The sequence below is a fragment of the Salmo trutta genome, chromosome 29 (assembly GCF_901001165.1).
Source record: "Salmo trutta chromosome 29, fSalTru1.1, whole genome shotgun sequence".
Taxonomy (NCBI): domain Eukaryota; kingdom Metazoa; phylum Chordata; class Actinopteri; order Salmoniformes; family Salmonidae; genus Salmo; species Salmo trutta.
Genome location: NC_042985.1, coordinates 2,323,581 through 2,336,697, shown reverse-complemented (window position 1 = coordinate 2,336,697; position 13,117 = coordinate 2,323,581). Strand labels below are relative to the sequence as shown.

The window sequence follows — 13,117 nt, the reverse complement described above, 5'->3', positions numbered from 1 at the left end:
ACGTGACATTGTCATTCTGAACTTCATGCGCAAGCTTATAATACATTTTGTGTGACTCGAGCTGTTTCCCTTACTCGGCTGTGCAGGCCGGGTGAGTCTGTATAGTATACAGGCTAGCTAAGTTTAATATTAGCAATGTTAGCAAGCTTATCAAGCTAGCTAAAATCTTATTGGTTGAAGAATTCATGTCAGACTTATCACTTCCCAGTGTTCTATTTCTCACGAGCACATGAAGCCAGCAACAGTGTACCAGAGACAAATACCATAACATTACCATAAAACATTTGAAATATATCCCAATTTGTGATATTTATTGGTTGAAGTTTAGAGGTAGGCCTAAACAAGACTATTTAACAGTAGTAGGCTATAACCCATTTTATAATACATTATTTTTGCATTACTGGTTATTGAACAGTATAGGGTCCATTGACAATAAAGCAATATTAATATTGATAATGTATGCAGTTGACATGTGAAATGAATGAAAACGTATGACGTAATATTGATTTAATCACTGATCATAGAGTAAATGACAACAGAACAGGAAGTGTCCACAAGATCTCCTACAGCTTGAAAGAGGAATAGAGGCATCCACCCCTGTGAGATATAGATTTTGACCGTGAACATATTGCCATCCGGTTTGGGGAGGCTGTGTGTGAACGTCCTCTGGTCTGTTTAAAGTTCCCTCTGAGCGCTGGACACACCCAGCTGGCTGGAGACGCGCTCTGATTAGCCCGCGGAGGCTCATTTGCATTGACGTCAGTAAAGGCTGGAGGTCAATCATTGCGGCAGCTTTTATTGGACGTGCTGCTGTCAAGCAGTGCCGAAGAATTGGAAGGACAAACGCCAGAAAGGCAGAGAAAAAGACTTAAATAATTCACCATTATGTAGCGAATTTCTGTATTTTGCGTTTATAAAGAACAATCACCCACCTTCCTTTCTGAAAAGCGAAACTTGGGGACGCGCAGCGGTCTGTTTTTATGCGATTGGTCTGATCCAGAGGAGGTACCTCTTCAACAGATAATTTGACAGCACTCTTCATATTTTTTTCAGAAAGAGGAAAAAATTGCAACTAATTTTTACCCAGTTTTCTATGTGTCGGGTCGTCTTCAAGCTGACAGTGGATGTCTGAATGAAGATTCTACCAAAAGATTTCTGTTTCGCCTAATTGGTATTTTTTGGCAGATAAATGGCATGTTTTGTCGGACTAAATTGCATTTTGTTGCAAGGGGGAGTCTTGAGATTGGAGCGACAGTCGAGGGGAGCACCATGCAGTGTGAATATTGTAGCCTGTTGATGATGGGGTATATGAGGCTGGAACAAACTGTCGTGAGAACCGGATTGTGGCCAATGTCTTGAAATGAAGTGGCTAACCAGATAGTCAAAGAAAAACAGTAGTCCAATGGAAATGGATGGTTTTGGGTGGGGAGGACCGTTTCAGCAGAAGGCTTATTGGACGAACATGGATAAAACTTTTGCTTGAATTCAACCAGAAGACTGACGTTTACTTGAAAAGAGTAAAGTTTAAAAAATACATACATTGAGAGAGAGAGAGAGAGAGCGCAAATGATGTACGAATCCGAGGCGGGGAAGCCGTGTGATGAAGGATAAATTGTCCCTGGAATAGAACCATAGAACAGCGGCATTCTATAATAACGGGATTCGTGTGCGCAAGAATAAAACGGCGCGTGTAGAAAATCTCTCTAAATTGCTTCATGTAAAAAAAAAAAAATCGGAGAGAGGAAATCTGTTTCCTGGTTGGGGGGGTGGGTGGGTGGGGGGAAGGAACGTCTATTATTCATGCTTAGTGTTAGGGAAACTGGAGAGAGCGTTTAGCATTACGATTTATAAAGAGGGAGAAAAAAGACCTCCAGAAGATATCAGTGGAGAGATACCGAATGACAGTCGTCCAGGTATTAGTAAAGCACTTGAGCTAGAGGGATTGGCAGAAGTGGGGTTGAAGCATGGGCTGTGCTTCAAGCATTCATATCTCCGATAGGGTGGTCTATCAAAGTGGAAAGGAATCAGACGATTCCCAGCAGACCAATACCACTCCTGCCCCAGGACTTCTGATCAAACCCAACGCTATCAAGGTGAGACACACACAGGCCACTCTTCTTGGAGAACACACACACACACACACACACACACACACACACACACACACACACAGGCCACTCTTCTTGGAGAACACACACACACACAGGCCACTCTTCTTGGAGAACACACACACACACACACACACACACACAGGCCACTCTTCTTGGAGAACACACACACACACACACACACACACACACACAGGCCACTCTTCTTGGAGAACACACACAGTCTCTCCTTATAACACATGTCTGAATGTCACATACTTACTTCTACAGTACCATCCAATGTATTTATGATTGAGTGATATGAGGATGTTGAAATGGCTGCTGTACGGCATAATATGGCCACCAAACCTTGATGTGCCGTATGAACCTCCTTTTCTGTCTTCCTTTACTTTCGGAGAAGTGGATTAGGCCTCAGTCAAATGTATGACCTCGGTGACCCAGGCCCCCTCCCTCCCTCCCTCCCTCCACACAGCGCAGGTCGTGGGGTCATACAGAGAGTATTGTTCAGTCTTCCATAACACTATATAGACCATAAGGCCTAGCCAGGCAGGCAGCATGGAGGACATGCATCTTCTACCACGTCACAGCTTCTCCGGCTATTTTCTCTCATGAATAGATGGCATTTGTTTACAGCTTGTGGTTATTTCATATCCAGCCAACTCTGTGTGTGGGAGTAGTTGAAATTCAATCTAACAAGCAGTACATAATTTTTACAGTTGCATACTGACACATATTGGACTACAGTATTTAAACGTCTAATGTTTTCAAATAAAATAGCAGAATGTTATTTGAACCCTGTAAAAATAACAGGTGGACTCCTGTCAAATGTAGAAGCCCTACACTTCCAGTATGATGATAAAGTGTGTGTGTGTGCGCGCGTGCGTGTGTGTGTGTGCATAGTGCTTGGCAGTACTGTAGTTGTGTAAATGAAGATACAGTGAACATTACCATGGCCGGTTTTTGATTGAATATTCCCTGTAGTCATAATTGGACCGTCATCTTCATTCACATTAATGCATGTGGACGTGGCTGTTGGGGCTGTAGTGTAGAATGTATTCACCCTGACATTCATGTTATTTACTACACGTCTAGGATGGTAAAGCCACGTCATCGGTCTGTTGGGCCATAAACCAACAAACAGTGACATGTCATCTGAAATGAAATGAAATCTATCAGGACTTTTCTGCCCACACACAGTCTGATCTGGGCATAGAGTACATCCAACTCACAATGTTGATACAGACATGTCATTTAATGTGATAAAAATCACATGACTTTAATCACATCACAATGTCATCTTTTATCTAGGATATGGTACAGTATGTTGACCTGTCCAACCACAGCAGGTATAGAGGCAGTATGTAGACCTGTCCAACTACAGCAGGTATAGAGGCAGTATGTAGACCTGTCCAACCACAGCAGGTATAGAGGCAGTATGTAGACCTGTCCAACCACAGCAGGTATAGAGGCAGTATGTAGACCTGTCCAACTACAGCAGGTATAGAGGCAGTATGTAGGCCTGTCCTGCTACAGCAGGTGTAGAGGCAGTATGTGGGTCTGTCCAACCACAGCAGGTATAGAGGCAGTATGTAGGTCTGTCCAACCACAGCAGGTGTGGAGGCAGTATGTAGACCTGTCCAACCACAGCAGGTATAGAGGCAGTATGTAGGCCTGTCCTGCTACAGCAGGTGTAGAGGCAGTATGTAGGCCTGTCCAACCACAGCAGGTATAGAGGCAGTATGTAGACCTGTCCAACCACAGCAGGTATAGAGGCAGTATGTAGACCTGTCCAACCACAGCAGGTATAGAGGCAGTATGTGGGTCTGTCCAACCACAGCAGGTATAGAGGCAGTATGTGGGTCTGTCCAACCACAGCAGGTATAGAGGCAGTATGTAGGCCTGTCCTGCTACAGCAGGTGTAGAGGCAGTATGTGGGTCTGTCCAACCACAGCAGGTATAGAGGCAGTATGTAGGTCTGTCCAACCACAGCAGCTTTAGAGGCAGTATGTGGCTCTGTCCAACCACAGCAGGTATAGAGGCAGTATGTAGGCCTGTCCAACCACAGCAGGTGTAGAGGCAGTATGCCCAACCACAGCAGGTGTAGAGGCAGTATGCCCAACCACAGCAGGTGTAGAGGCAGTATGCCCAACCACAGCAGGTGTAGAGGCAGTATGTGTAGAGGCAGTCAGTTAAACATCAACACCAGAGGAGTGGAACACAAGCACCTTTAATCACCCAGAACATTGACAGTCAGAATGGGACCTGGTGAAATGGTGCTGCTAGTGATGGACAACATTTAGAGACAGAATACAGACAGAGGAGTTTTAACACTTCCATTATATATAACTAGGTAGGGTGAGCATGGAGCTAGAACAGGATGACCAGGATGATGACAGAAACCAGATGGTAATCTGTCCCCAGTGTTCAGTAACTCATTCCAGGTGAAATAAATCCAAATTTTTAGTCTTGATCCAAAAGTTAACCAACAAACTTACAAGCAGCGACCCAAACACTGTGGCTGCTTCACCGGGCGCCAAGCAGCGACCCATATTCGACGGCTGACCCCCCCCCCCCCCCAAGCAGCGACCCATATTCGATGGCTGACCCCCCCCCCAAGCAGCGACCTATATTCGATGGCTCACCCCCCCCAAGCAGCGACCCATATTCGACGGCTCACCCCCCCAAGCAGCGACCCATATTCGACGGCTCACCCCCCCCAAGCAGCGACCCATATTCGACGGCTCACCCCCCCCAAGCAGCGACCCATATTCGACGGCTCACACCCCCAAGCAGCGACCCATATTCGACGGCTGACCCCCCCCAAGTAGCGACCCACATTCGACGGCTGACCCCCCCCAAGCAGCGACCCATATTCGACGGCTCACCCCCCCCCCAAGCAGCGACCCACATTCGACGGCACCCCCCCCAAGCAGCGACCCATATTCGACGGCTCACCCCCCCAAGCAGCGACCCATATTCGACGGCTCACCCCCCCAAGCAGCGACCCATATTCGACGGCTGACCCCCCCCAAGCAGCGACCCATATTCGACGGCTCACCCCCCCCAAGCAGCGACCCATATTCGACGGCTCACCCCCCCCAAGCAGCGACCCATATTCGACGGCTGACCCGCCCCAAGCAGCGACCCATATTCGACGGCTCACCCCCCCCAAGCAGCGACCCATATTCGACGGCTGACCCGCCCCCAAGCAGCGACCCATATTCGACGGCTCACCCCCCCAAGCAGCGACCCATATTCGACGGCTCACCCCCCCCCAAGCAGCGACCCATATTCGACGGCTCACCCCCCCCCAAGCAGCGACCCACATTCGACGGCTCACCCCCCCCAAGCAGCGACCCATATTCGACGGCTGACCCCCCCCCCCAAGCAGCGACCCATATTCGACGGCTCACCCCCCCCAAGCAGCGACCTATATTCGACGGCTGACCCCCCCCCCCCCCTCCCTGACCTGGTACTGGGCCGTACGTAGGGAGGCCTGACCTGATACTGGGCCGTACGTAGTACTGTGGACACATCCACAGCAGCAGACAAACAGACCGTTTTAACACCAGAGAATAATGGCATCGATTCATGTTTTATTATTTTATTTAACTAGGTTAGTCAGTTAAGAACAAATTCTTATTCACAAGTTAATTTACAATGACGGCCTACATCGGCCAAACCCGGACGTCGCTAGGCCATTTCAAGCGGTCCCATGTGCTGTGCACATGAACACACCAGTGGATGTTTCTGAGGGGAGGAGGGCTCATAATAATGGCTGGAACGGAGAGAATGGCATCGGAAACCATGGTAACAATGTGTTTGATGTATTTGATACCATTCCACTGATTCCGCTCCAGTCATTACCACGAGCCTGTCCTCCCTGATTAAGGTGCCACCAACCTCCTGTGGGACACAGTGTGCTACTTTAATAATCTTCTTTGTGATCATTGAGGACCTGAAGTGCACCATGTCCCAGGCACGCCTCTCCCTGCCTGCCTCTCTAGCCTTCCTACCCAGGCCTGGGTCCTGTTCATTAGTGCGCACTGTAGCTAAACGCGTTGCAATGGAACGGAAAATAACGTGTTTCATTGGAAAACTTCAGGTAGTTCCGTCCTTCCCTGATTCAGTTTGTTGTCTTATGCTTGGTGACTAGTGAAGAAGACCCTGCTCATTAGACCAGACGGCAGAACCGCCCCAGTCAGACCAGACGGCAGAACCTCCCCAGTCAGTCCAGACGGCAGAACCTCCCCAGTCAGTCCAGACGGCAGAACCGCCCCAGTCAGTCCAGACGGCAGAACCGCCCCAGTCAGTCCAGACGGCAGAACCGCCCCAGTCAGTCCAGACGGCAGAACCGCCCCAGTCAGTCCAGACGGCAGAACCGCCCCAGTCAGACCAGACGGCAGAACCGCCCCAGTCAGTCCAGACGGCAGAACCTGTACGTAGCATCTTGGAGGAGGAGTGCTGATATTAGAATCAGTTTAGCCTTTTAGGTCACAGTGAGAACCTGGACAGAACTGATCGTAGATCAGCACAGTCCAATAGGATTGATACGTACAGCCCTTGAGCCCTTTAGGCCCTGTTTAAAACTAGTTCACTCTGTAGTGAACAGGATGCTATGTGATAGGCAGACGGAGATGTGATGTCATATGGGCCCTGGTCAAAAGTTGTGCAGTAGAGCAGTGTTTCCCACCTCCAGTCCTCCAGTACCCCCCAACAGCCCAACTCCAGTCCTCCAGTACCCTCCAACAGCCCAACTCCAGTCCTCCAGTACCCCCCAACAGCCCAACTCCAGTCCTCCAGTACCCCCCAACAGCCCACCTCCAGTCCTCCAGTACTGCCCAACTCCAGTCCTCCAGTACCCCCCAACAGCCCACCTCCAGTCCTCCAGTACTGCCCAACTCCAGTCCTCCAGTACCCCCCAACAGCCCAACTCCAGTCCTCCAGTACTGCCCAACTCCAGTCCTCCAGTACTGCCCACCTCCAGTCCTCCAGTACCCCCAACAGCCCACCTCCAGTCCTCCAGTACCCCCCCAACAGCCCACCTCCAGTACCCCCCAACAGCCCACCTCCAGTACCCCCCAACAGCCCACCTCCAGTACCCCCCAACAGCCCACCTCCAGTACCCCCCACCTCCAGTACCCCCCAACATCCCACCTCCAGTACCCCCCCACCTCCAGTACCCCCAACAGCCCACCTCCAGTACCCCCCAACATCCCACCTCCAGTACCCCCCACCTCCAGTCCTCCAGTACCCCCCAACAGCCCACCTCCCGTCCTCCAGTACCCCCCAACAGCCCACCTCCCGTCCTCCAGTACCCCCCAACAACCCACCTCCAGTCCTCCAGTACCCCCCAACAACCCACCTCCAGTCCTCCAGTACCCCCCAACAACCCACCTCCAGTCCTCCAGTACCCCCCAACTCCAGTCCTCCAGTACCCCCCCAACAGCCCACCGCCAGTCCTCCAGTACCCCCCAACAGCCCACCTCCAGTACCCCCCAACAGCCCACCTCCAGTCCTCCAGTACCCCCCAACAGCCCACCTCCAGTCCTCCAGTACCCCCCAACTCCAGTCCTCCAGTACCCCCCAACAGCCCAACTCCAGTCCTCCAGTACCCCCCAACAGCCCACCTCCCGTCCTCCAGTACCCCCCAACAGCCCACCTCCCGTCCTCCAGTACCCCCCAACAGCCCAACTCCAGTCCTCCAGTACCCCCCAACAGCCCAACTCCAGTCCTCCAGTACCCCCCAACAGCCCAACTCCAGTCCTCCAGTACCCCCCAACAGCCCACCTCCAGTCCTCCAGTACCCCCCAACAGCCCACCTCCAGTCCTCCAGTACCCCCCAACAGCCCACCTCCAGTACCCCCCCAACAGCCCAACTCCAGTCCTCCAGTACCCCCCCAACAGCCCAACTCCAGTCCTCCAGTACCCCCCAACAGCCCACCTCCAGTGCTCCAGTACCCCCCCCCAACAGCCCACCTCCAGTCCTCCAGTACCCCCCCCCAACAGCCCAACTCCAGTCCTCCAGTACCCCCCAACAGCCCACCTCCAGTCCTCCAGTACCCCCCAACAGCCCACCTCCAGTCCTCCAGTACCCCCCAACAGCCCACCTCCAGTCCTCCAGTACCCCCCAACAGCCCACCTCCAGTCCTCCAGTACCCCCCAACAGCCCACCTCCAGTCCTCCAGTACCCCCCAACAGCCCACCTCCAGTCCTCCAGTACCCCCCAACAGCCCTCCTCCAGTACCCCCCAACAGCCCACCTCCAGTCTTCCAGTACCCCCCAACAGCCCAACTCCAGTCTTCCAGTACCCCCCAACAGCCCAACTCCAGTCCTCCCCAACAGCCCACCTCCAGTCCTCCAGTCCTCCCCAACAGCCCAACTCCAGTCCTCCAGTACCCCCCAACAACCCACCTCCAGTCCTCCCCAACAGCCCACCTCCAGTACCCCCCAACAGTCCAACTCCAGTCCTGCTGTACGTGTGCTGTTGGGGGTACTGGAGTTGGGGAAACACTTCACTAGAGAATAGTATGTCATTTAAGCCGTAGTCAGAGATGTGATGTCCATGTCTACCTGCTGTTCCAGATGGATACTGTCTATTTATTCATCTGTTCTGTAACTGCTGTACTGGCCCCTACTGTTGTCTGCTGCTTTATCAGTCTGTCTTCTTCACCACACACACACACACACACACACACACACACACACACACACTTTGCTTTGTTTATTTATCAGGGACCCTGCAAAGAGAACGTAGGCCAGAGTAGTATCACACCAAAGTTAACTACGTTGCTAATTTCCATCTCTAGCCTTCCATCTGTCATCTATAGAGTAGACCCACCACAGTCCGTATGATATCTGTAACCTTCCATCTGTCATCTATAGAGTAGACCCACCACAGTCCGTATGATATCTGTAACCTTCCATCTGTCATCTATAGAGTAGACCCACCACAGTCCGTATGATATCTGTAACCTTCCATCTGTCATCTATAGAGTAGACCCACCACAGTCCGTATGATATCTGTAACCTTCCATCTGTCATCTATAGAGTAGAACCACCACAGTCCGTATGATATCTGTAACCTTCCATCTGTCATCTATAGAGTAGAACCACCACAGTCCGTATGATATCTGTAACCTTCCATCTGTCATCTATAGAGTAGACCCACCACAGTCCGTATGATATCTGTAACCTTCCATCTGTCATCTATAGAGTAGACCCACCACAGTCCGTATGATATCTGTAACCTTCCATCTGTCATCTATAGAGTAGACCCACCACAGTCCGTATGATATCTGTAACCTTCCATCTGTCATCTATAGAGTAGACCCACCACAGTCCGTATGATATCTGTAACCTTCCATCTGTCATCTATAGAGTAGAACCACCACAGTCCGTATGATATCTGTAACCTTCCATCTGTCATCTATAGAGTAGACCCACCACAGTCCGTATGATATCTGTAACCTTCCATCTGTCATCTATAGAGTAGACCCACCACAGTCCGTATGATATCTGTAACCTTCCATCTGTCATCTATAGAGTAGACCCACCACAGTCCGTATGATATCTGTAACCTTCCATCTGTCATCTATAGAGTAGACCCACCACAGTCCGTATGATATCTGTAACCTTCCATCTGTCATCTATAGAGTAGACCCACCACAGTCCGTATGATATCTGTAACCTTCCATCTGTCATCTATAGAGTAGACCCACCACAGTCCGTATGATATCTGTAACCTTCCATCTGTCATCTATAGAGTAGACCCACCACAGTCCGTATGATATCTGTAACCTTCCATCTGCCTCCTGTGTGGCGTCCAGGAGGCCGCCTCCTGTGTGGCGTCCAGGAGGCCGGCCCCTGTGTGGCGTCCAGGAGGCCGGCCCCTGTGTGGCGTCCAGGAGGCCGCCTCCTGTGTGGCGTCCAGGAGGCCGCCTCCTGTGTGGCGTCCAGGAGGCCGGCCCCTGTGTGGCGTCCAGGAGGCGGCCCCCTGTGTGGCGTCCAGGAGGCGGCCCCCTGTGTGGCGTCCAGGAGGCGGCCCCCTGTGTGGCGTCCAGGAGGCGGCCCCCTGTGTGGCGTCCAGGAGGCGGCCCCCTGTGTGGCGTCCAGGAGGCGGCCCCCTGTGTGGCGTCCAGGAGGCGGCCCCCTGTGTGGCGTCCAGGAGGCGGCCCCCTGTGTGGCGTCCAGGAGGCGGCCCCCTGTGTGGCGTCCAGGAGGCGGCCCCCTGTGTGGCGTCCAGGAGGCGGCCCCCTGTGTGGCGTCCAGGAGGCGGCCCCCTGTGTGGCGTCCAGGAGGCGGCCCCCTGTGTGGCGTCCAGGAGGCGGCCCCCTGTGTGGCGTCCAGGAGGCGGCCCCCTGTGTGGCGTCCAGGAGGCGGCCCCCTGTGTGGCGTCCAGGAGGCGGCCCCCTGTGTGGCGTCCAGGAGGCGGCCCCCTGTGTGGCGTCCAGGAGGCGGCCCCCTGTGTGGCGTCCAGGAGGCGGCCCCTGTGTGGCGTCCAGGCGTATTCTTGCATTACGCAGCCGTTATAATATTAAAGGGATTTTTGCAGTTTTAATCCTCTTTTCTACTTACCCAGAGTCAGATTAACTCATGGATACTCATGGAAGTTGAAGGTAGTTCCTGGAGCCATTGCTAACTAGTGTTAGCACAATGACTGGAAGACTACGGGAACAGCTAGCATGCTAGCTTTTAAAAAAAATGTTGTTGTGAAAAAGTCGTACTGTCCCTTTATCTGTGGTGTTTCCCCTGTACACTTCTGACTGCTCCTAGGAACTTGTGTTTTAAATAAGCAGGGTGCACAGGACTCACAGGCGACAAACACCGTGCACTAAGCGTGATCACGTAGTTAACAATGAATGTATTGATCTGTACAGTATCCAGTGGCTTTAGCCTAAGGTAGGACTCGTCCCTTACATGAAAGGCTTGTAGGTTTTCTGTAGGAGAGCACAGTCATGAGTCGGCTCTGGAGTGTTTCCCGCAGGTCTCACATGGTCAGGAGGGAGAAACTCCGGGGGGCCCTGTAGACATTGTGACTTGTGAGCAGCTGACAGAGAAGCTTGTTAGGCTATGCTGGGGCCTAGGAGCGTAAACTCCTCAGTCATGGGTTCAGTACTACATGGCACCCTATGTAGTGCACTACTTTTGACCAGAGCACTATGGGGCCTTGTCAAAAGTAGTGAATAGGGAATATGGTGCCTGTTGGGACACGGATCTGGTTTGAACCTCTGAAGTAAATGATAAGCAGTATAGCCCTGAATCCTTTTGTGGTTCACTGTATGTGTCAGGCCTCTCCTTTTTCCTTTCAAAGGCACAAACAACCAACAACAACAAAAAGCAGCCCAGCCACTTGGCTAGCTATAAAGCTGGGTGATGATCAGCGATTATAGGTCTGTATCCTGTCCAGTTGTACGGTGTTGGTCTCTCTCTCTCTCTTTCTCTCTTTCTCTCTCTCTCTCTTTCTCTCTCTCTCTTTCTCTCTCTCTCTTTCTCTCTTTCTCTCTCTCTCTCTCTCTCTTTCTCTCTCTCTTTCTCTCTCTCTTTCTCTCTCTCTCTTTCTCTCTCTCTTTCTCTCTCTCTTTCTCTCTCTCTCTCTCTTTCTCTCTCTTTCTTTCTTTTTCTCTTTCTCTCTTTCCTGAAACCTACAATAGACCTGCTCTATCAGGGCTCAAAACTGCGACCAAAACACTTGCGTTGCGGTGCAACATACATTGCAACATTTTTATTTGTTGCTAGGATACCAGTGCAAAAAAACATGTTGGTCATGTTTTTTTATTATCAAGATTTATTCAAACAGCAGTGGGTATGCAAACCAGGTATTCATTTATTCAAACAGCAGTGGGTATGCAAACCAGGTATTCAAAAGGTTTGGTCCGAAGTCCTGTTTGAATCTTTGCGATACACAATTCAGTTATCATGCACTATTGTGTGAAAATTGTTAAATTCTTTCCCCAAAAATCTGCCCAAGTAAATATTGACTCCAAAGTAGGCCTGCAGTGCATTCTGGAAGTATTCAAAACCCTTTGACTTTTTCCATATTTTGTTACGTTACATCCTTATTCTAAAATGGATTTAAAAAAAATAATAATTCTCATCAATCTACACACTACCCCGTAATAACAAGGTGAGAACATTTTTTAACTTTTTTTATTGTTGAAATGTATAAAAACATACCTTATTTCCATAAGTTTAGTCCTATTGTTTCTGACACCTTTATCAGAACCACACAGTTGTTACCTTTCTAACGGTACTACGCATGTGTTTGTAGGACCTCGTTTTGAAACTGAAATGTACTTTGTGAGGGTAATGTACAATGTTATGCATCATTTAGAAAATGACACCAGAGAGGGTCAGAGTTTAACAGAGCAAGTACACCGTCCAATTTTGTATTGTATTTTTGTTTGTTCCCAGACCTCAAATGTTGTCTCCTGATGTGGTTTAAGCATTGTTGTGGACTAGAAAACTAGAAAAGATGGATGTTCTATATGGATGATTTAAAAAAACAAAAACATTTTATAGTAAAAACCTGAAAATAGGAACTCAGAAACCAGGAAAAATAAAACTGGGAAAATAGATTAAACTGACTTTCTACACCTTTAGTGACCGTTCAAAATCACTGACAATAACAGTGAAGGTTTTTTTTCCATCCAAGCAAACAATGTAAATATGATATTGTCAAGTTAAATTATAATGATTTTGTTTATGAAGGGTCATTTATAGGCTACTTGCTCAGCCTACAAATTAAAGATGGAAACATTTTAAATGACGAGGGCATCATCTGCTTTCCACTGGCAAATTTACCTGAATGTCAAGCCCTGTAAAGGAATGCTAATTGAAAAGATCGCTAGTCATTTATTAGCTTGGTTCTGGATGGAATACAGGTACATTGAGACACAAGGTCATTATTGCTGTGACCAAATCATACTGGTGCCATCAACTGAAAAAGTTGGTCTAGTCTAGAGACCTGACTAGAGTCCACATCTTCATAGTTAGTCTTGAAGTCTACA

The 13,117-nt window shown here is 50.0% G+C and overlaps 1 protein-coding gene across 1 annotated transcript in view; it reads left to right on the top strand.

The window, feature by feature from the left end:
• The first annotated feature begins 1,761 nt into the window (after positions 1-1,761).
• Positions 1,762-13,117, top strand: part of LOC115166755 (high affinity cAMP-specific and IBMX-insensitive 3',5'-cyclic phosphodiesterase 8A) — a 129,751-nt gene continuing 118,395 nt past the window's right edge. The window contains exon 1 of the mRNA XM_029720531.1: positions 1,762-2,093. Within this exon, the coding sequence (XP_029576391.1) occupies positions 1,965-2,093 (129 nt within the window). The 5' untranslated portion in view covers positions 1,762-1,964. The remainder of the gene's footprint in view (positions 2,094-13,117) is intronic.